This window comes from Tiliqua scincoides, chromosome 7 (genome assembly GCF_035046505.1).
Source record: "Tiliqua scincoides isolate rTilSci1 chromosome 7, rTilSci1.hap2, whole genome shotgun sequence".
Classification (NCBI taxonomy): Eukaryota; Metazoa; Chordata; class Lepidosauria; order Squamata; family Scincidae; genus Tiliqua; species Tiliqua scincoides.
In genome coordinates this window covers 62,221,422-62,244,936 of record NC_089827.1, presented here as the reverse complement: position 1 = coordinate 62,244,936, position 23,515 = coordinate 62,221,422, and the positions used below count along the sequence as shown (strand labels likewise).

The following is a 23,515-nucleotide window of genomic DNA, read 5'->3' as shown; positions in this document are numbered from 1 at the left end:
ATGAAATTGAACAAAGAGTGATAAAAAGGAGCTGCATATTGCTGGCACTGAGAGATTTGCCAGCTAATTAGACATCTGTCTCCTATCAAAATTATTTTCTTGGTTGCAAAATCCCTATTCAATATTGGTACACTTTTTATAGTAATATCTAAAACCTTTGTGAATAATGCTGTAAAAGGATCTGTTCTGCAAAATTAGGGTTTTTTTGCCCACCCCCCATGTTGAGATTTAGCAGGAATACATAGAAAGGTTTCAATCCTATATTCATTGAGACTGAGCCCCACTGAATACAATGAGACTGACTTCTAAGTAAACATGGATAGGATTGTTCTGTAATGCAGTGGGTTGTCATGTCGCATAACTCTCAGATGTTACTACGGTCTTGATTTTAAATAAGAAACTGTGGGGTTCTGTGCTATCTTGGGGGGTGGAGGTCTCAAACAGCCGCCCTCTGCTTGTTCTCTTCAACCTGGGTAGCAGCCTAACCTCCCTCCCATGCCTGGTCTGCCTGCATGGATCAACTCAGACTTATGCCAGTGATATCACTGGTGCAGGTCCGAGTTGACCCATAGTGGCTGCTGGGGCTTAACCCAGGGTAAGGTCTCCTTAACCTGAGGAGACCTTCAGCAGCCAGAAATCCCCCATGGGATGTGGCGTAGCCGACTGCATCACTGCGTGAGAATTTAGTTAGGATTGGACTGGCCATCACACTTTCCCCCCCTTCAACTAGGTCATAGTATGGAAAGCCATGGAGCTTCACATGCATAGGGAAGCCTTCTGCATCTGCCCACCCCCCCAGCAACAGACACCTGCCCCATTTGACAAGCAGCATTTGAAACTTTGCGATGGAGGGAGTTGCTTTTAGGAAGAAAAAGGCAAGAGTCACACTGCGCATGCCAAAACCCTTCTGTCCACCTTGAGGATGCATAACTAAAAGTCCCTCTGTGTCTGGAAACCATTCCAGGGCCAACCACAGATTTTGTTGTTCAACATCCCCCTGTTGGGAACATGTTCTACCTAATTATATCAGTGTCTACAGGTCTCTGAAGCACTAATAACAATTTAACATCCTTTTCCAGTGGCATGAATCGATTACATTAATTATATTCCTGTTTATACCCCTCTAACCTGGATTGTTCTTTTATAATTAAGATGCCTGTGACATCAAAGATAGAAGCAAACCTCAGATGCCTTCACATGGTTTCCTCCAAGAACAATTGTTCTAGAAATCTAAAAATTCATTTCTGCCTTAGGTAAATTATTATATCCTGCTATGTAAAGATAAAATGGCTAAAGCTCTTAACTTATTGAGGCCAATCCATGTGCTGATGGAAGCAAAAGAGCAATGCACCCATTAAAAAATACCCTGCATCCAGCACCAGAAATGTATAAATGCTGATCTATGACAGATCTATGACAGATCTGTGACAGATCTGTACAAAACAGATGTTTGGTATGGTCAGCTCCAACTATGCTCATCCTTTGGGACGATAAGAACACTGAATCCTCTTGCAACCTATTCTCTGCAACAGGCAGCTGGTGCTCTCAGAGCTGACTGCAACCATCATCTCTTTGGTGGACAAGAGTGCACCCATTCTCACATGATATAGCATACAGATATCTGTGAAGTTCTTACTTGTATTTTTGTAGTACATAAAGATGGCTTTGCCAGCCAACCAAGTAGTGTTCTATTTTTATGTAGGGCTACCAGCCAATTAACAGTTTCTTAACTGATAACCTGTCTGACTTGTAAGTGTGCATTAATCAATACATGTACACAAATACAATCAAATATATCACCTGTGACTTTAATGAGCTTAGCCCTGAACTCTGGGGGTATTGATTGCTATTCAGTAGTCACTGTCCTTTCTATTTTTTACTGCTGCAATGAAGGACAGAAACCATTTTTAAGAAAAAGAAAAATTGGAGAAAATATTGAAAATCCTAGTACTAGACCATATACCAGATCCTTTGCAGGTTTCTCTGTATATGTGGATTAGTGGAAAATGAATGGAACTAATATTTTACAGTTGGATACAAGTTGTACATTTGCAGTTCTTTGACTATATCACTGGGATTTTCTCTGCATTGCAGGGAATGCAATAACACTAGTTTATTTTCAGATGCACTTTTTGAAAAATGAAAAATGAAATTTATATATGGGCCCAATCCTATCCTTCCCTGATACCCAGCAGTACAGCAGCACTGAAATGGCCACTGTGGTATCCTGTGGGGCCAAGGAAGCTGCTGAAGGTCTCCTTGGGTAAGGGAACTAAGGTTCCCTTAACCTGCGTCGAGCGCAGCTGGTCCCAATGGGTCTACTCGGATCTGCATCAGCCCATGAGCCTGGCAGGGAAACTTACCACCCTGTGCTCCTGGCTTGCATCCTTCAGGCACTAAGGCCCAGCATCAACTAGCCGCCGGCATCAAAGTGCCGTATGGGCACTTTTACAACACACAGCACTGACTGTGGGGCTGGAATCCTGGTGCTAGGCAGCACTGGATTAGGCCGCCCTTGTATTCCATTCTGTAGCTCTGGTCCTACATGCTGCCAAATATGCATGCAAGCCACAGTTTGCTTGCTGCCATGTGTTTGTTATGAACCTGCAAAAAACTGAACTTCTGGAGAGGAAGTAATGTGCATGCGACAATCTGACTCGCACCTGCCCACAGATACTCAGATCACTAAGGAGTATAATCCAGAGATGTGTCATTTGTGCTATAACTATACTATAGCTATACCATAGGTATATGAGGTACAGTTTTTTTTTCCTCAGGGCTGATGGTTTCAAGGCAAAAAAAAGTGTTGTATCTTCACAAAGGAAGACACTTTGCTTATATGTGCTTTTGGAATCAGGGAAATCAGGCCCTTGCAAGGAACATTAACAAGAAGAGACACTTGTGCAGAAATTAAGAGACAATACAAACATTCTTGAATTGACCAAGAGCCTTAGTTCCATTAATATTACCAAATCTGCTGTATTTTGAACCTTTTACTTCTTTTTAACCAAGCCCAGGCCCAGTGTGATTATCTAGGTTTCATGGGATGAAATGATGAAGAATCTGTCTCCATCCTCATTCCCAAGTGCAGGAGAACTCACCATGGCTCAGCGCTCCAGAACAGCTGCCAGTTTTTCTCTTTGCTCCTCATAGTCCATGCAGATACATCAAAGATGTGCTGACTGAGAAAGGACTGGCACCTTTCTCAGGTGAAAGGAAAGTGACCACCACTTCTAAACCAATCAGCCTTATGTGGGTGAGGCAGGCAGGCAGACCTCAGGGGTGTTCTGGCCCCTGAACTGTCTAACCATTGTGACAAGGATGAGTGGATGGGTGCTAAACAAAAACCGCTCTAGGAGGTGGGTCATAAAGCCTTAAACATGCCAATATCCACCTCCCATTGGCTGGACTGCATGAGTCAGGCAATATTATTATTATTATTAACAGTATTTATATACCGCTTTTCAACTTTCAACATGGCAAAGTCACACCTTTTCTCCTCTTCTCTCCATTCCCAAGAGCTGTACATAAGTCCATATCCTGTCCCATTACCCACCCACCTGTGATGTGGTGGGGAGGGGAAGAATGCAGAATTTTTGTCAATGTCATGGGATTTGTAGTATGATCAAATAAGACATGACTTTGTTTTCTTTAGTAACCACCCAGAATTATGCCTTTTTTTGCTCTGAAATTGCTCTGATATTCTATGCATTTTTCATGTTCTAAAAGATAAATGTCATAATTCCTAAGTTAAACAAATTCTTTGAAAGCTGGCTACATGTTAGTACATTACAGTATCTGTTTTGATCCTCATATCTTTCAAGAGGCTATGTTCTAGCAAGGCATTGAAAGGGCAGCATTCATAGCTCCAAAGATTTTAATGAGCTAACTGTTGAAGTTTTTACTTGGATGCAGAACGATTTGCTGCAAACCCTTAGATTCTGAATTTAAAATCCCAACTTGTACAACTGGCACTGCCAAGCCCTGGTGCAGTTTTTCAGTTGTTCAATTTGAAAGGATCCACTGTTAATCCCTGAGATCTCCTCCTGTGCCCACAGCCTTCATGTGATAGTAGCAGAGCAACTCAGGCGGGGGGGTGGGGTGGTGGTGGTGGTGGTGGTGGTGTCAATGGAGGGTTTTAGAAGTAGTCTACCTTAGAATGCCAGAAGCAAGGGAGTGGCAACAGGATGCAGGTCTCTTATTGTCTTGTATGCTGCCTGAGGCATCTGGTGAGCCACTGTGAGATACAAGAAGTTGGACTAGATGAGCCTTTGGCTTGATCCAGCAGGGCTCTTTTTATGTTCTTAGGGTTGTTTCCTAAGGTTCTCTAATATCTGGAGTCAGCCCTGAAAGAATCAAAATTTTACCATTTAATTATTTCATTTTATGATATTTCTATCTTGCCTTCCCCCTCCTCACTGGAAGCAGCCAAGGCAGCTCCAGCAACATTTAGAACAATAGTTGGCAACCTTCAGTCTTAAAAGACTCTGGTATCGCGCTCTGAATGGTGGTTCTGGCACAGTGTCTAGTGTGGCTGAAAAGGCCGATTCGGGAGTGACAATCCCTTCCACATTGGGAGCAAGTGCAGTCTGTCCCTGGTCTGCACAGCCTGCCTCCAAGCGGGATGCTCAGAGGCCAGGGTTTCCCACCTGTTGAGGTCCATTCCTAAGGCCTGCAAATCCCTCTTGCAGATGTCCTTGTATCGCAGCTGTGGTCTACCTGTAGGGCACTTTCCCTGCACGAGTTCCCCATAGAGGAGATCCTTTGGGATCTGGCCATCATCCATTCTCACGACATGACTGAGCCAACACAGGTGTCTCTGTTTCAGCAGTGCATACATGCTAGGGATTCCAGCTCATTCCAGGACTGTGTTGTTTGGAACTTTGGAACCACTGCTAACTGGTTAAGAGGCACTTTTTCAAGTGGGTGCTCCTCTTTTATTTAGCAGGGGGAGAGTAACTGGCCCACCTCACCCCAGCAGTGTCTTTTCTAGTGGCTGTCTGCTGGTGTTGCATCTTTTTAGATTGTGAGCCCTTTTGGGACAGGGAGCCATTAGATATTTGATTTTCTCTGTAAACCGCTTTGTGAACTTTTTGTTGAAAAGCGGTATATAAATACTGTTGTTGTTGTTGTTGTTGTTGTTGTTGTTTGTCCTGCCAGGTGATGCCGAGGATGCGTCGGAGGCAGCGCATGTGGAAAGCGTTCAGTTTCCTCTCCTGTTGTGAGCAAAGAGTCCATGACTCGCTGCAGTACAGAAGTGTACTTATTAGAACAATAATACAATAAAATATTAAAGTAACAAAGTTGCAACAACCATAGCAGAGAAAAGGAAAGCATACAGTAAGTGGTAAGCAGAATAAAACAAGGCACACAGGAGAAAAGCTCTAACTCTCCTCCCCAACTTTTTCAGTTGCCATCAGTAAGTGGACCAAAAGAGAGCCAACCAGATCTTTACTGGTAGGGAATTCCATATATAGGGTGCCACCACAAAGAATGGTGGGACATGCCAATCAGGCCTCCATTAGCAGCAAAACCCTTGGTCCTAAGCCATTTAGGTCTTTAAAGGTAACAATTAGCACATTGAATTGCACTTGAAAATGAACCAGTAACCACTGGAACTGGTACAGTAGTGGAATAAGGCAGTCAAACCACCTGACGCTGGTCAGAACTTCAGCATTCACAGCCCCATGTACAATGTATTACAGTAATCCAGTCTCAAGGTAATGAGTGCATAGATAACCATAGCCTGTGATTAACCATAGATTAACCATTAAATGTGGAGCCCTTTGTACACATCTGTATCCTTTATTCTCTGTAGCCAATCTGTCTGAGTTTTTGTTACATAATTTAGAAAAATTGGAACAATCTTACATAGCACAGTGGAGCCACAGCTTAGAGCAGTAAGGGAGATGCACATGTGTGTGAGGCAATTCCAAAAGCAATGCTCCTAGACTTCAGTGTAGATGTGTGGCCCACTGCAGGATTCAGCACACACCCCATTGGCACGGCTGCATCGGTACTGGAATATTGGATAGGATTGGGCCCTTAGGTTCTCTACCCCACTGTACACTTTTCAAATTTTCCATTTCAGGTTATAGAGAGATGAAGTGTGGGAACACATTATCTCTTCTTCTTCCATATGGAGGTTTGAGGTATCTTGCTTTTTTGTAGACTAGAGAAGGATTGGAAGACTTAGAGGTTAATGAGGTACAACAATGGGGTACGACAGTGTGGAATTGGATAGGAACTGGGAGATGTACCAACTGATCATGCTATGACTGTTGGAATTGTCACACAGAATTTCTTTCTTTTGTGTACTATTATTATTTATTATTGTTATTCATTATTTATTGGATTTGTAATCCACCTTTCTGCCCGAAGGGCACCCAAGGCGGCTAACAGCACATAAAAACGACATAAAATACATTAAAAATACATAAAATTATAAAATACAATAATAATAAAATAAATAATAAAACAGTAAGAACAGCAGCAATAAAACAAGCAGTATAAAAGCAAACGAGCAGTATAAAAGCAGAAATTGGAAACATGTTATCAGGTTTTCATATTGCTGTGGACTAAGAATGTAAAGGGGGGGAATGTGTGACAGTTACTAGATTTCAAATCTCAAGATATAAAGCTAATAACTTCAAATGTCTGATGCATTTTGAAATGACTTGGCAGTCAAGTTCCCTCAGGCAGAAATAGCTGGAATATTTTTAAAATTAAATTTTGAAAATATAACTGGAAAATTAGTCTTTTTTTGTAAAGCAAGTGGGTATTTTCAAGTCAGTTTTTTTTTTTAACAAATGAGCCAAGAATGTTCCTCTCATGTAAGCTGAATTATTTAGCTGAGCTTAAGTATGCACTGTATGAGTATAATTAAACTTTTTGTTTTTAACATTAGAAAAAAAGATTACAAAATAAACCTCTGATAAAATCTGTCCCTCTAAGCAATTGTTTTCATCTTATATTGAACAAAGACATTTTCCTATCTGAAATTCATAAATCTGCTGTGAGTACTCTAGTCTCAGTCTCTGCCAAAATTTTGTGAGGTTCTGCTTCGACATGAAATGCAGTCACTCAAGAGGAGCAAAACAACCCTTCAACAAAATCCTCACCCAAGTATTTTTCCACTTCTTTGCAGCCCTGCTATGCTGCCGTTTTATTTAAGGCTTCTTTTTTTAGTGCAGGAATCTACTCAACCAGAGATGGTGCAGTGAGCAGAATGACTCCACGGTACTGCATACCCAATCAGACTGATATCCATGGTTACATCACTGAGGCTGCAATCCTAAACTCACTTCCCTGGGAGTAAGTCCCACTGAACACAATAGGACTTACTTCTGAGTAGACCTGGATTGTGCCCTGAGGGAAGATTGCATTGCACTGCATTGCATTTGCTCTGTACAAGGAAAGAGAAGGCATATATCTCCATTGCCCAGCCATCAGCCTTGTTAGTCATGGACCCAGGGGCTCACACAAGGATCAATACAGGATGACTCCAGCCATGGCAGCTGAAGCATACATCATGTATATGAACTATAGAATTACATGGTGACTCTAGGATTTCTTTTATTTCTATATGCTATTCACATATAGATTTGCCTGAACATCATTGGGGAGGGCCAGGACTTTGAGCCTTGGAGGAATCCCAGAGCCCTAAAGAATATGGGGCTGGCCTAAATTGCTGTTGAGTCATTGAAGCTTCATGACACAAATTGTTAATCTCAGGTTTGTTCACCCTAGAAGAACATTTTTAGAACATTGTTCTAAAAAAAGTAGAGCCTGACTTGGCATTGCAAGTGGCCCCCACACCTTTTCAAAATCAGTTTGTTATGTACTTCCGGAGCCTGCAGTTAGGATAGGGCGATCACACAGAGCCTAACTGTCTAGGGATTGTGGTTGTTGAGTCTGGTTTTTGTGCTATAAGGTAACACTTCCTTCTCTGGTATTTTGCTGTCAAGACTTTCCATGCATTCTTATAACGTTATCAAATGTCTGGCTATCAAGATGAGTTCATATGTCTTATCAAGTTCTGCCACAGCCCAGCTGGAAAGATATGATTGATTAATGCAATACCTTCCAGGTAGTAACAGTACACATGGGATTATAACTAAAATGATAACATTGAGTGGGCAAGTGCTGGTGACTGTTCACTTCTATACACTGGCAATAATTCTTGACCAGGCCTGTTATACATGACAGTCTTGGTTGTTTGCTGTGCAATAGCTATGAGATGAAGGTGGGGATTGGTGTAATGGCATCTAATGACAGAATGATCATTAGTTCTATTTCCAGAAAAGCGGTTCTGTTCCCCTAGGGGCAAGGCATTTGGAGGTTCACCACAAACACAGTCTCCTGTGTAGATTTTGATGGAGCCTCTCCTGCCTACACCAGGAAAGCAGTTCAGAAGAAGACAGCAAGACTTGTAGCTGTGGGGGCATCTTTATAAGAGGCAGTGCATAACTCATTTATAACTAGATGTTCTAATTTTTGCTAGATTCCAGTTATAACTTAAGTAGATCCAGCACATGATCAGTGAGAGTTTTTTTATTGTATACATACTAATAATGCATTACATTATAACCTGAAAATTGAATCTCTTTGCATTGAAGCTCTAATAATCTTCCTGTACTTTGCATGTGCTTATTTTACATTTGCAAGCTAAAAAAAGAGAAATTATTTTGAATGCCCAAACCAGTTTTCTTCTATAACACCTTCCATGCATTTCAAAGAACAGTCATGAATATGCAATATGTAATTCATTAGGCATAATTATTTCCTTCTGTAAATATTAGTCACATTAAATAGGCTTGAAGTGGTGAAGGAGACTTTCCACTTCTTTAAACTGGTCATAAATCATACAAAATTGGCTCTGTCTCTGTGATGTTACAAGCAAAGCCCTGCATATAAAGAAGTTCTTGAGAGCAACCAAGAGCAAAGGCAAAATTCTGCTTTGGCTGAAGGGGTTCCCACTTTCCTTTTACAAATCAACTCCTCCAACTTCACTGCGAGACTCTTTAGTTTGCTACATCTCAGCTGAGTATAGAAGAGCTTTACTGAAGCTGATTCAAGGCAAAATGGAAACTGTGATTCGTGGTGGATTTTTTGACCCACTAAGGATGGAGGCAGAGCCAAGCCCATCCAAGATGCCAACTGAAGCAGTTGCCTCTGGCAGAAGGTCAGCGGGGAGGGGGGCAGCCACCTCTGTCTGCCTGCTCTCCTTCATTGCTGCTCCTTCTCCTTCCACTCCCTGGATTGGAAAATGAAATGTGGAGGGGAAGAAACTGCTGAGCTAGAACAATGAAGCTGAGGTTGGCACATCATCAGGTGAGAGGGGAGCAGCATTTGGCATGCCATCTCAAGGTCAGGAGGTCTTGGTTATTGATGGGATCAGCCACCTATATTTACGTACAACCTTTCTCAGAGACTCAAGGCAGTTTACATAGGCGAGCGGTCCATAAACCCCATTTTTTCAAATGGTTTTTTTTTTACAAGTGTTATTTTGTGAGTGAATCCCATAGAACCCTCAATTTCTCCACACGTTTCCCTTCATAGTGCAGTCATCATCCTGGCTGCACAGCTCTAGCCTTCCCAGATTCCACAGACAGCTGTAAATCAGGCATTAGAATGCCTCTCAAGATGTTATCCATTTCTTGCCAGCTCATTCCTCCACAAAGTTCCATCAGCTCCGTCAGCAGCGTTTCAGTTGCTCTTCCAAACTGAGACCAAAGCTGATCCGGTTTAGCTTCTTCAGGCAAGGTGGCAGTTCAATTTCCAGACCGCACTTCCTGCTCAGGCTTTACACAAGTTCTCAACCTTGTGGAGCTCTTAGATACTCTGCTGTGCCTGAATCTTCAGGTGGCCGCAGTGGTGGAAAGGCAGTGGCTCTATTTCTCTGGTGCAATCTGGGTCAGTGCTTCCCAACCTCTTTCCCCTAGAGGGAAGGGTTTGGAACCTTTGAAGGACCCATAGGCAATGGCATCCATCACTTCTGGATTCTCCCTGCCACCACTGATGACAACTACAGGGAGGTAAGAAGCCCCGTAAAAATCCCTTTCTTACCCTGTAGTTGGTGGTGGTGATGGCACAGAGATCCCAGACGGATGCCATCATCTACAGCTCTCCACCAGTTGCCATCCCCATTAAGAGGAGAGGATTTTTCAAGTGTGGCACCTGGGGGATCATGACCCCCAGATTGGGAAATGTTGCTGTAAATTATACCTTAAATAAACTCCATGCAACACTGTCCTTAAAGATTGTTTAGAAGCTACAGCTAGCACAGAACACAGCAGCTGCTTTCTGTTCAAGATAGCTTAGCTGCTGCCTGCTGAAGGATTCCATCATGATCACTAGAGTACTGTATGCTGAAGACAGTTAACTGATAGTGGCCTCCATAAATCAAACAAGACTGAAGCCAGATAAATGAATGTGCCCACTGACTGATTGGGGGCACAATCCTAACCAACTTTCCAGCACTCACCTAGCCTCAATGCAGCCCTAATGTAAGGTAACAAACATGCCCTTACCTTGAGGAGGCCTCCTTCACAGCCTCCCCACTGCAGGATGCAGTGCTCACCACATTGGCACAGCTATGTCAGTGCTGGAAAGTTGGTTAGGATTGTGCCCTTCCAGTCATGAAATTCTTTCCTTCTGACTAAAGCCAAAGTATCAAAGTGGGTACCAGCATCCCTTTAACTATCACAGGAAAAATTTTCAGAAAAAAAGAGCACTCATAACTGTGCATGGTAACTAGAACATTTATCAGTAGACCTGATAATGCAAGTCTTGTATACAAATGCTCAGTACAATGTATGATATGTTTTAAAATTTCTATATAATGTTTGTGGTTAACTCCATCTGTGATATTTAGCTTGCTTTGGGAGTGTAAGAACACTGTAAGTACATCGCAGAATTAATTCCAGCTATGTTCTTGACCCTGTTTGCATTTCCTAACACTCTATAAATGTTTTTTTTTATTTTAAACACACACACACACACACCACTTCTCTAAAAATAACCAAAGTGAGTTTATACTAAAAATTAATCATCTAAAACAATAAAGAGCTCTAGTAACAAAAACAGCATACTGTTGTGTCTCAAATAAGATAAAATCAGAACAGCCCACTGAAAGCAGCAATCATATATCACCTACTAAACCTATTACCTTAGAGCACCCATTACCTCTTACCTCAGAATAATCAGAATCTTCTGATACACTCAGAAGATGATCTTACATGAGCACCATTACAATCTCATCTGAATTCAACCATTTTGCTACTGTTCTCCACATATGTTCTTGGGTCCTTGTGGCAGTGGCAGTCCTTGCCACTGTTGTGCCCAGGGGCATGGGTGGAGGTGCTGCTCCCTGCACGCACTGCTCCCCCTCCCCCGCAGAACAGTTCAGAAGACCTCCGGAGGGCCTTTAAACATGCTTCTGGTTTTCAGCCTAGAACTGGAAGTGACATTTGAAGGCCCTCTGGAGGCCTTCTGAGGGCCAGGGTCACTTGTACCCATGGACACCCCACAAACGCCACTGCCGTGTGCGGCCCCCATATACATAGCAAGTCTTAGAACAATGGTTCCCAACTTTTTTTACTTGCATACCCCTTAGCAGCCCATTTCCATAAATTGTACCCATCCTATTAGCAAAATGTTTGTAATTATAGTTTGTTAGTTCAAATTTATATGTTTTCAACTACTGATCCATATCTGATAATACACAAATTGATGGCCAAAAACTAGCAGTTGGTGGGGCTTTCACAGTCAGCATAGTTGCCTTCCTTCCTGCTTTGCCAGCCCCACAAGGCTGTCTAATATACACCTGCCTTTTTCTACCTTTATTCAATTATTTTTCAAGTATCCATAAAGGTCCTGGCAAGTATCACTGAGGGTACACATACCCCAGATTGGGAACCACTGTCTTAGAAGATGCAAATTGGACCAAGATATTTTCTGGTCTGATCTTTTGCCTGACAGTTCAGATTAAGCAAGTATTGCAAATATGTGGGATTAAGGCCACAATTCTATCACTACTTTCCTGGGAGTAAGCCCCACTGAACGCAATAAGATTTACTTCTATTAGGCTTGTGTTGTTAGTTGTCAGATTTCCATAACAATAATTGATCAGATTTGAAGAATTGTATTTGTGCTGTTTATATCAGTTTATTCTCTCAACTGCTTTTAAAAGTATCCCATTTAATATTTCTTTAGCTATTGTGTTCCCATTTTCTGTGTGGTTTCCACAAGAAATCTTTCACAGAAAACCTAATTCAAGCACGTGCACTTTTTCTTCGTGCTCTCTGATATTTCTGGAACAAAATGTCTTCCTCCAGATTTCTTTCTACTGAGAGCATTTGTGCTCATTGGATTTTAGAATCTCCCTTTGGATAGAACTCTTTCTCATATGACATTATAATTAGGGTTCTACACATCTTGAAGAAATAACAGACTTTCTCCTCATATTGTGGGGCCCTGAATGTTTTTATAGAAGGATTGCCTTATACCAATGCATTGCTTAACATTTATACTACAGCTATTGACCAATCAGTTCTTTTCAATACTGAAATAGATTTGTAAGCAAAGAAACCTCTATGCTTTCATGGAAGTATATATGAACCCTAACAAGAAGATCTGGAGAAAGCATGTGGTTACTGAAAGGCAGCTGCAAAGGAGAACGGGAGGAAGGAACAATAGTGATGGAGTCTCTATTGTATGCTATTGTGTTAGCAAGAGGTCAAGAGCCATCTCTGTCATATGCACGCACACACATGTATTTTCAAGATATTTTAAAAAACTGTTCACTCCTTTGACAGCACTTAAATATAACCATATGAAGCTCTGCTAATACAAAGGCAAACTATATATTTTCCAGTGACAGGCTGTCATGTTTCTTAGCCCTGCTCCCTGAGATTCTCTTAGGAATACCTGGAGCCACAAGCACTTGAACCTAGAACTTTATACGTGCAACCCATGTGTTCTATCAATGGGCCATGTGCACCAGCAATTTATGACTGCTAGTTTGATTGGTTATCTTTGCCATTCTGCATTTCTCCATATTGTTCATTTCCTCTGGCTCTCATGGAGAAAGCCATTGTACTCGTTTTAACTATTAAATCCACATGAACTCTAAGAGCTACAGTGTCTCCAGTACTATTTGTTAGTCTTACTGCTTTATTACACAATGGGACTTACTGAGTAGACATGCCTAGGATGTCAGTCCTCCATCCTGTTTAGCCTGAATACTGGAGCTACAGTCATCGAATGTTCAGGACAGGTCTTTATATCAACCCATTTTCTGTTTGCAGTCATCTTTATCAAACAACGATATCATCTTTGTGAAGTTACATGCCCCATGGGAAGTGCTGGGCAAATATGCAGAACTTATGAATGTAAGAATGCCTTTCAGGTAGGTGTAGTCATATTTTAATGCTTTCTGTCCTGTTCTTTTAAACTAACATAAAAATGAAAGTGAAATGCATTTGATTGCTGTTTCTTGTTAGTGGGCTTCAAGTTTGATTCAGTTTCAATTTTAAATAAAGGTGGTATATAGCAGTGCTGCTATTTTCATGGGGTGTTCTGTCCTTAGGCCCTTTAACCCCTTCACTGCTGGAGCCCCCTGCATACTCGTGCCCTGCTGTTTTTTAAATGGACATTTCTTTGAAAACAATGGAAGGTCAAGAAGATCCAGGTACGTACGGCAGCACAGAAGGTGCATGCCTATTGGACGTATCTGGCAGTTCCGACACCTGTAGCCTGCCAGTTTGTATGGTGCATTGCTAGAGGCAAAGATCACCTAAACATTTAAACACTATTAGAAAGTAAAAGATTTCATTATGAAGTAGTTTACCTTTGCAAAAGTACATTTAAGGAGAATAGTTTAAATTATTGCAAAGTACAGATGGTCAAATTAATTCCAAAATGTCATTAGGACTATTTTGGTATATTTGACTGTATAAAAAACTAGTAAAAGTCAAATATGGTTTGCATGAATATATTTTAAGTCTGAAAACTAACACCTGCTTTATTTTAGATTATGGAGAGAAATAGCTTTAAGATAGTTTTTAGTGCTTGGCTTAAATTGGGTACAACTAACATATTCAACAATCTAGTAGTTCATCATTCATTTATCTAAATTTACATTAGTGTGAGTCTTTTGAATGAAATGTGGTTCTTGATTTGTAAGACTGCAAATGATCCGCTACATACTAAAAGAAAATAGAAGTCTAGAGTATACAAAGTTATCACAATCTGCCACTGACTTTCACAGCTTCTGAAACCTCTTGAGATGAACTCTGCTCCTTGAGCTACTAAGGGCCCAATCCTATCCAACCTTCTGGTGGCAATGCAGCCCCAAAGTAAGGGAACATGTTCCCTTACCTTGAAGAGGCCTCCGTGACTGCCCTACCACCACGGAATGAAGCAGATGCCTCATTGACACAGCTGCATTAGTGTTGGAAAGGTGGGTAGGATTTGGCCCTAAATCCCTTACTAAAGCATAACAAATTAGATCAATGCTATAACCATTTCATTATTGATTTGCACTTTCTTATTAAGTCATGCTCTGCAGATATTTTCTTTATTCTAAACCTAAAAAGCAAATAGAAAAACGTTCCATTATCATGAGCTAAAACTCCACATTATTATTTGTGATTATAAAAAACTCAGGTGAGTGCAACCTTTTCAGGTGAGTGCAATTCACTACTTTGACATGCTGCAAGCTGCAATTCCTTCAGCTTCTAAGTCCTTGCAGTGAAATTGCAGAGGCTTTTCATATGCAGCAGCCCTCAGTTTTGGCCAGGAGCTTTGACCTGCCATTCAGACATGACTTCTCCTGCAATACTTCCTTGAGCAAAGGTGCCCAGGTATTTTGTTTGCAGGAGACATATTGGAGGTGGATGTAGGATAGCAGCAGAGCTAAACTACACAAGACCTTTAGCCTCTGTGATTGAGATTGTCATGCTTGGTTTTAAATAGCAGTAACATGGGGTGGAAGAAGTGGAGGGCTTTAGCACTTTGCCCTTTCCATGGTCCTATCTAGATGTCCTTCTATTGCTGCTATTTTTCCTGGGAGGGAAGATCCCACTGGTGCCAATGGTAACTTTCCTTCTAGGGGAAATAATGCTCACAGGGGGGAACCTGTACTGGGAACATGGTGGGGATGAAGGGTTATAGAGCTTTAAAGATAGTAAGCAGCACCTTGAGTTGTGCTGAGAAACAAACTGGCAACCAGTTCAACCAGAGCACCATGGCATGTGTATGAAGCCTCACTCCTACCACTACCCATGCATTTTGTACCTGCTGATTTTTCTGAAGATTTTTCGAGGGCAGCCCCACACAGAGTGTGTAACAGTAGTCTATTGAAAGGTAGCATACACAATTAACTATAGCCAGATCAGGTGCAGCTGGTACACAAGCCAAACCTGGGCAAATGCCTTTATCTTCCCTGTATGGGGCATAAGGGATAGAGTATTAGGCCCTGTGACAGCAAGTGGTTTGTTCTTCCTCTTCTCTCCTCTTCTGTGTAATGTCTGAAATGGATCTCATACTTATATCCATGTGGTAAAGTGCACAGGCTGTCTACTTATTTGAAGCTTTCGCATCTCACCACACTAATGTCCAAAGCTAGGGTTTACATAGCACATCTTACTCAGTCCTCTGCTTTCACATACAATCCTAATGAGTACCTTTGATCCTCACTCTTGCACTAGTTCTTTCATGTTGTGTTTAAAACTATTACTACTACATATTTGTTTAGCACTTTGCAACAAAAAACGTTTTAGTAAGTGATTTGCAGAATAAAATAATTTTTTTAATGGTTCTCTGTCCCAGAGGGCTCACAAAATAAAAAATAAAAAATAATACCGTTCACACCTGTGAATGGCCACAGGAAAAGGGCACTCAAACTGGCTCAATATTTAGTAATTCAGCTACTGATGTTAAAGCTGGGGCAAATAAGGATCATTGCATTCCTCCTGCTCAATGTGAGAGAACCATCACTTAAAAGATGCCTTTCACCTTGTTAGTAGGGGCATAGTCATCACAGACAGAAAGCATGGAAAAGCCATTTTAAAGTCTAAGGTACATTCTAACCAAGGTTGGCAAGTTTGAATCCGCGCGATGGAGTGAACCCCCATTGCTTGTCCCAGCTCCTGCCATCCTAGCAGTTCAAAATGCGAGTAGATAAATAGGTACCACCTCGGTGGGAAGGTAATGGTGTTCTCTTTGGGCCCAATCCTACCCAATTTTCCAGTGCTGGTACAATTGTGTCAGTAGTGTGTGCACTGCATCTTGTAGAGGAGGGGCAGTCACTGGGGCCTCCTCAAGGTATGGGAACATGTGTTCCCTTACCATGGGGCTGCATTGTAGCTACAACGGAGCTGGAAAGTTGGATAGGATTGGGCCCTTAGGCATCTAGTCATGTTGGCCATATGACCACGGAAACTGTCTATGGACAAAACCGGCTCTTTGGCTATTTGGGTTAGAAACCACCCCTAGAGTTGAACATGACTAGGTCTTAACACCAGGAGAAACCTTTCCCTTTACCTTACATTCTAACCAGTATAGCTTTCACATTTGCATTGCAGGCGCAAGAAGTGTAAAAACTAATTCAATTCTTATTTATTTCATATGAGCAGCTGCCAAATACATAAACTGTGCATGCCTTCCGCTTTTGTTTTGCCTCATAGGAAAGAGCTGCATCTCTGACACCAACACCTAGAGATGGAATGCATGCATAGTTAGGGCAGTCACACGGCGCCAGGCTTTGTCAGTATGAATTTTCCCTTGTTTCCCTGTTTGTATCCTATGCCTTTTATCCAATGCTCTATTTATTTATTTATTTATTTACTGTATTTATACTCCACTTTATTTCCCTGAAGGGCACTCAGAGTGGTTCGATATTTAGTAATTCATTTATTGATGTTAAAGCACAGTACTTTATTTAGACTTCCAAAAACCTGACATCTGTTTTCAGGATCTTTTGAAAGAAAAATATCTCCCTCCCTGACATAAATGCAAGAAGGAAGATCAGTTAAGACCAACAAAAAATACTTTTCCTTTGTTTCCCTGATACCTGACACTGTAGTGGGTTTGTGATCGTTCTGTCTGTTAATCTCTCTTTTTAGTTTCTTCCTCCACCTCTTACAGGCTTCTATCTTCAATCTCCTTTCCTTCCTTGCTAGTTTCATACTGTAACTGACGATGGGTTTATCTCGACTGGCTTCATTTTTGCTGTTCTTCCAGGAGAAAAATCTATTACCTGCACCGCCGATACAAGTTCCTGAACAGGTGAGTGATGTTTACCCTTTGGCAGAGAGACTAGTTCAACATGACAATGGAAAAGATCAACTTGGGAAGGAGAATCTGAAGTGCCCACTGTTGTTTCTTTAAGTAAGGAACAGTCCCAACAGATGAGAATATTTTACTGACAGCAGAGTTGTTGGGTTTACTGCAGACCTCACAAATAGTTATTTAGTTTTCTTGTTCTAACAATTATGTCCCACTTGACTTGCCTTAAAAAAGGCTCTCAGAGTGACCCCTCCATATTGTACTCCTGGATTCCAGGTCTTATGGATTATACATGGCTGCTCTCCCTATGGGGAAAATGCTGAAGTGACTCACAGGTAAACACAGACTTTGAAAACCCAACAAAGAAAGATAGGGTACACTTAGAAATCAAATTAAATGCAAGATACCCTTGATACTGCAGCATACCTGAGAGGTCTGTTGACCAGCGTTTCTCAATCTCCAACATATGAAACATCTTTTAAATGGATACCCATCTTTTGCAATGGAATAAACATTTTGAAAGTAAAGTATTGCCATTCTGTTTCCTACATTAGTACATAAATCGTCTGTAACTTACAGTACAATCCTATACATTTTTACTCAAAAGTGAGTCCTACTATGTTTAATGGAGCTTACTCCCAGGTAAATATGCATAGGATCAAATCCTTAATCCTTGTGCAAATCATCATTTAACTCTGATGGAACCATTACATTTATATTTATTTGTTTATTAATTTTGAGTATATTCTGTTTCAGACTGTGGATTACCTTTAAAAGGACGGTTTGGGAAATAGTTCATTTAGCCATCATCATAACTGTATTAGTTGATCTTCTAAAACAGGGGTGCACAAACCCCGGCCCTGGGGCCACTTGCGGCCCTCAAGGACTCCCAACCTGGCACGCAGGGAGTCCCCAATCTCCAATCTCTGGCCCTCAGAAGATTTACTGTTAATCTGCCAGCTCTTTGCACTTCCAGTCACGTCCACAGGAGGGCAGACTTCTCTCTTCCCTGTTTAGCTGCCAGCCCTTTAGCACTTCCAGTCACATCCACAAGAGGGCAGATTTCCCTCTTCCCTGTTTAGCTGCCAGCCCTTTGCACTTCCAGTCTTGTCCACAGGAGGGCAGACTTCTCTCTTCCCTGTTTAGCTGCCAGCCCTTTAGCACTTCCAGTAACGTCCACAGGAGGGCAGACATCTCTCTTCCCTGTTTAGCTGCCAGTCCTTTCTCAGCATGAGTTATGGGATGAGGGCTCCCTCCACTGCTTGCTGTTTCACTTCTGTGACGCAGGAGCGGCAGCAAAGGCCAGCTTTGCTTTGCACAAGGCCTTTTATAGGCCATGAGCTATTGCAAGACCTTCATTCATTCATATAAGTTCCATCTCTAATATATTAATTTATATAAATTTATTTAAATTTGAAATGCAAATTACACGTATTTTTTTTTCCTGGCCACTGATACAGTGTTTGACAGATGATATGGCCCTTCTGCTAAAAATTTGGACACCCCTGTTCTAAAAAGTGGTCTTCAACCTTTTTTTGTGCCATGACCCCAACAAACAAACAAAGTATGAGACTGGGGACCCACTGAGAATTCCACCCACCAACACCCTATCTGCCCATCCCACCCACTCCCCGTTCCCATTCTGCTGTCCCAGCACTATTCACTATAACCAAATATTCTTATTAGAGAGAGCAGAAAAAGTGACCATGAAGCCTGGCACTGGTGAAAGTTATTTTAGCACAATTGTTAAGAACCTGAGCAGGACTAGGACACAATCTCCTGGTACCTGAAGGGGTTCATCAGGTGCTTCTCCCTTTACCTGGCCATGCTCTAGTCCAGTGATCTCCAACCTTTGTCATTCCTGTAAGTTGCTGCAACCCCACAACTGAAGTTTCATAACCCATTGGGGTCCCAACCCCAAGGTTGAAGAACACTCTTCTAAAATACGTTGGACACTAAAAATGTGTTTTGAGCAAACAATTAGTATTCAGATTAGTTTTTGTGTGTGTGTGAGAGGAAAACGTGTGCAATTTCCTCAACGTACCCACTTATCTTTATAGTATTTAATATTCTCACTCAGTACACTTGTCAAGAGAATGGATTTTGGGGTGAGGAATTTTATGTGTTTAGGATAAAGTAACAAAAATATAACTAACTAGGACTGTAGTCCTGTCAAGAAAGTGTATTTGGGGGTGAAGAAATAGGGTTTGTTCCGCATTGTCCACTATGGTGCCAGGGAACAGTGAGGAACAGCATTGATGTTGCACACTCAGGAAACAAGAAAAGCATAGGAAGATCCGAGAGTCATTCTAGGAAAGGAGAATTTGTGTGCTGGAATGGCAATTGGGGAAAAGCAGTTGGAATGGCAGTTGGAAGGTTCGGAAAGGACAGTTGGAAAAGAATGTTAAAAGGCAGTTGGAAAGGCATGTGGGAGAGAGACAGTGGCCCTGAGGAAAAGCTGCTGAGGGGATGGGTGGGAAGGGCTGAGGTACAGGAGAAGCATTCCCTGAAGACCATCTGGAAAGTCCCACTGAGGAGCAAGCCTCCTGTAGAGAAAGTGTTAATACTCACCTCACTGTTCTAAAGTTTATGGTAAAAAAATTTTTAAGAAATCCTGCTGAGTCCCTGTTGTTTGTGGACACCAAGCACTAGCTTGACAAATCCAGAAAGTTACCACGGTAACATTACCAAGCGACAAAATGGGGTTTCAGGATCCCTTTCACATGACAACACTTCAGAACTATTGCTTTATAGAACAGGATAAACCCTAGCTACGCATGGGCCAGAAATGCATAGTTGCCATCCTGAACTTGGGTTGCATGAATAAACTCCTGTCAGGGTTAGCAGTTGTTTAACTTCTTTGCTTCCTGTCATTTCTGCAGGCCCCTTATCTGGTGCCCTGCAGGAAAAAAAAATCAACTTTTTGAGCAGAAAAAAGGCAGGAAGACATGAGCAACAGGAATGCTGTTCCCTTGCTCAGACTGGCAGCCTCCTATAGCTGCTTTTCCTTTTAACAACAACAACATACTGTTCACATATCTAGTCTGGCCCCAAGCATAGCCCAAGACTCAGCTGGTTCTCAGAAGGCCTTAGAAACCTCCATGTGTGAATAAAATGTCTGTATTTTTACATTGTCACTATGCCGGCAATCTTTCATTTGTGTTTGCTTTCACCTATCTCATGGAGATGGCTAAATCTAAGAACTGGCATTGCTTTCAGTTCTCACGCCATACAATTTGTCTTGTGAGAGTCCATAAATTTTGTAGCACACGAAGACAATGCAGCTGAAACAAACTGACAGAGGAGCTTTTTAAAACACACACTCTCTCTCTCTCTGATATACATGAGTGGTAGTAAATAAAAGCAGAGTGATTAATTTTCCTGAAGTTCTGCTGCCCAAGCTTTCCTTCAGGGCTGTGAAATCTTCACGTTTACATGTCCTTAGTACAGCTTGTCAATTAAGGTACAAGTGTAAACTAAACCAACTCAGAACTCCAGTAAATGAAATTGCCAAGAGCTTATTTGGGCTTTTTTTGAGATCTGTTGCACTCTAGTAAGTGTTTTTGTTCTACTGCTGCCAATAGGGAAAAAATCCCTATTGCTGCCAGTAGGGAAAAAAATCAGAGGAAATGCTGTGCCAGTGGCCTCAGGACTGCTCTTTGTTAAGAATAAGTCCACTGGGTAATATTTTGGGTGCAATCCAGAAGCCAAGCCAATACACCTGCAATTGACTCAGCTTTAGGAGGTACATGAGTTCTGGAGAAAATGATTCTTGTGGGACATGTTCCCCAACTTAGTTGTCAAGTGTCCGTTCTCTGCCATAACCTCATGTATTCAACCAGGTCTCTGACACTCTGATCTGAGTTTTGCGATGCAGTGAAGTGGAGGAGAAATCCCAAGGAGTTTTCTGCCTCTTGGACTGTTGGTCTTCTATTCGTTTCCCCACCTTTATCAGAGTGTCTGACAGTGCAAAGAAGTAGGAATATTTAGGCATGTGGTTGCGCTGCCGGGCAACGCACTCCTAAAGGTGGCAGCGCCGCTGGGTGCAGTGGCATCTGGCATCCGACATCCTGAGACCCCAAAGCAGCCACTGGAGGTTGCCTTGGGGGAAGGGGACCTTTGTCACTTTTCCCTAGGGAAAGCCCCAAGCCCTGTATTGGGGCTTCTCAAGTCTGCGCTGCCTATTTTGCCAGCACAGACTTGAGAGACTCCATGTTGGGCCTTCTGGTTTGACATGGAGTTCAGGATCCAACAGAGCAGAGCTCCACTGGTCCCACCCCCCTCCCACCCCAGTTCCTCCTCCTGCCCACCCTCCCTCTGTCCTGGAATGCCTACCCCCCACCCCCAGGGCCCTCACTACCACCAGAGCTCTTATATAGCTCCAGGAAGCATCCAGCTGCTGCTGGGCCAGTGCTGGTGCTGACTTGGCACAGGGTGTCACAGGCATGCCTTATGGTTTGTTTGCTACACCCAGTACTACCAGTACACTCATACTGCCAGCACTGAAGAGCTCAGGATTGGGCTTTTAAGCAGAAGGAATAATTCTACCTTTAGTGTTTCACCTGAAGATAACTTGCCAGAAAGTGCTTCAACTTATGCATCACAAAATTAAACTAGGTGGTTCTGTTTTGCTACAAATACGCACATTCTGGGAGCAATGATTGCCCATGCCTTTCTGCCATCTGCATTTAACTACTCCAGTAATTGATACAGGCTTGTATAAAGAAAATACTTCCGTAAATTACATAAAGTTGTCAGAAACATTTATCATTTGATTTTACTTTTCACATGCTGCAGAATCGAGAAACAATTAAGCAGATTTCGAGGATGGTTACCTAGAAAGCCAATGAGGCTGGACAAGGAAAGGCTGCCGGACCTGGAGGAGAATGACTGCTACACTGCCCCATTCAGTCAACAAAGGATTCATCAGTGAGTAGCTGATGAAGTGTTATGATTAAGTGATGAACAGCTAAGTAGTGTTATAAGCAAAACACAATCTGAGATGAAGAAACACAGTTGTTCGTTTATACTGGGGGCCAGAGAGAACCTTAGCCAATGTATCAGTAAGGATGAGCGACTACTGCAATATTTGAGATTTTGCTCAAATATTACATTTTTGGCTCCTTTCAGTGTATTATGAAGATCTTACCTACCCAATGTCAGAAATAAAAAGGACTTGTAGTTGTGCTCTGAACACTTAATAGCTATGCCATGATTGCTTGTCAAAATAAGACATTGATAATGTTTATAAGATTCAGTACATGCGGCATGATCAAAATCTGTACTTTATATTACATCCAAAAAAAACCTATGTAAAAAAAAATGACGTACCCTTCTTAATAATAAGAAATGAAAGTATATAATAATGAACTGAATAAATTGTAATTCCACCATTGCTAAAGTGGCATCTTAAAAGTGGTTATGAGTTCCTTTTAACCCATGAAAAAGTTAGCAGACCGTTTTCTGATGGAGAGTCAAATTAATGTTTTCTTTAGCCATCCTACCAAAGAGCAATTAGACTGATATGCCTGAGAGCCCAATCCTTATGTCTACTCAGGGGTAAGTCCTATTATAATCAATGGAGCTTACCCCCACGTACGAGTAGATAGGATTGCAGCATAAGATACGCAAGTGTATTATGATGGCCTTCTGTACCCATTCATCTTACCACTCCAGCTGATCAAATCCTCATTCAGAACTAGAAGGATTACAGCAGCATTTCTCCCTGTTTGCTCCTCAGAACCCTGGAGCTCCCTGAGACTATGTTTATGAGTTGAAAGGGCTCTAGAGGCCAAAATGTTTGAGAACTACTGGACTGGAGGAAGTCATCTGGTGTAATTGACATTCCAGTTTTTAGTCTCTAGGAGCACAGAATAGGTTCACAACATATATATTTGGAGAGCACATTTTTCCATTCATGCAAGTTGTCTGCTCTTGTGAAAAACTAAGAACTGTGTGAAATCAATGTGTCTCGGTGATCACAGAAGTTTGCTGCAGTTAGATTTGTAAGCTACTTGTTAAATTGAACCAGTGATGCACATGACTGAAAAGCTGGCCTAAGAATGGATAATATTTTTTCTTGTCTTATTATACACAATCTGCAGCATTTTTAGTTACCATAGATACTTGCCTATAGGGCGATAAATTTGTCCCTACAAGATAGCTCCTGAATCTACCCTCCACCTTATTTGTGGGGCCATTTGGGGTCAGGGCTGTTTCAGGC

At 41.8% G+C, this 23,515-nt stretch overlaps 1 protein-coding gene across 5 annotated transcripts in view; it reads left to right on the top strand.

Annotated features, from left to right (window-relative positions):
• The window catches only part of ANO4 (anoctamin 4), a 121,327-nt gene that overhangs the window by 35,024 nt on the left and 62,788 nt on the right, over nucleotides 1-23,515 (top strand). For 3 of the 5 annotated variants that reach the window (XM_066633243.1, XM_066633246.1, XM_066633242.1), the window contains exons 4-7: nucleotides 13,311-13,411; nucleotides 13,592-13,693; nucleotides 17,248-17,292; nucleotides 22,090-22,221. In XM_066633243.1, coding sequence (XP_066489340.1) covers nucleotides 13,311-13,411; nucleotides 13,592-13,693; nucleotides 17,248-17,292; nucleotides 22,090-22,221 — 380 coding nt within the window. The remainder of the gene's footprint in view (nucleotides 1-13,310; nucleotides 13,412-13,591; nucleotides 13,694-17,247; nucleotides 17,293-22,089; nucleotides 22,222-23,515) is intronic. The other 2 variants (XM_066633245.1, XM_066633247.1) reach the window with 1 other exon arrangement.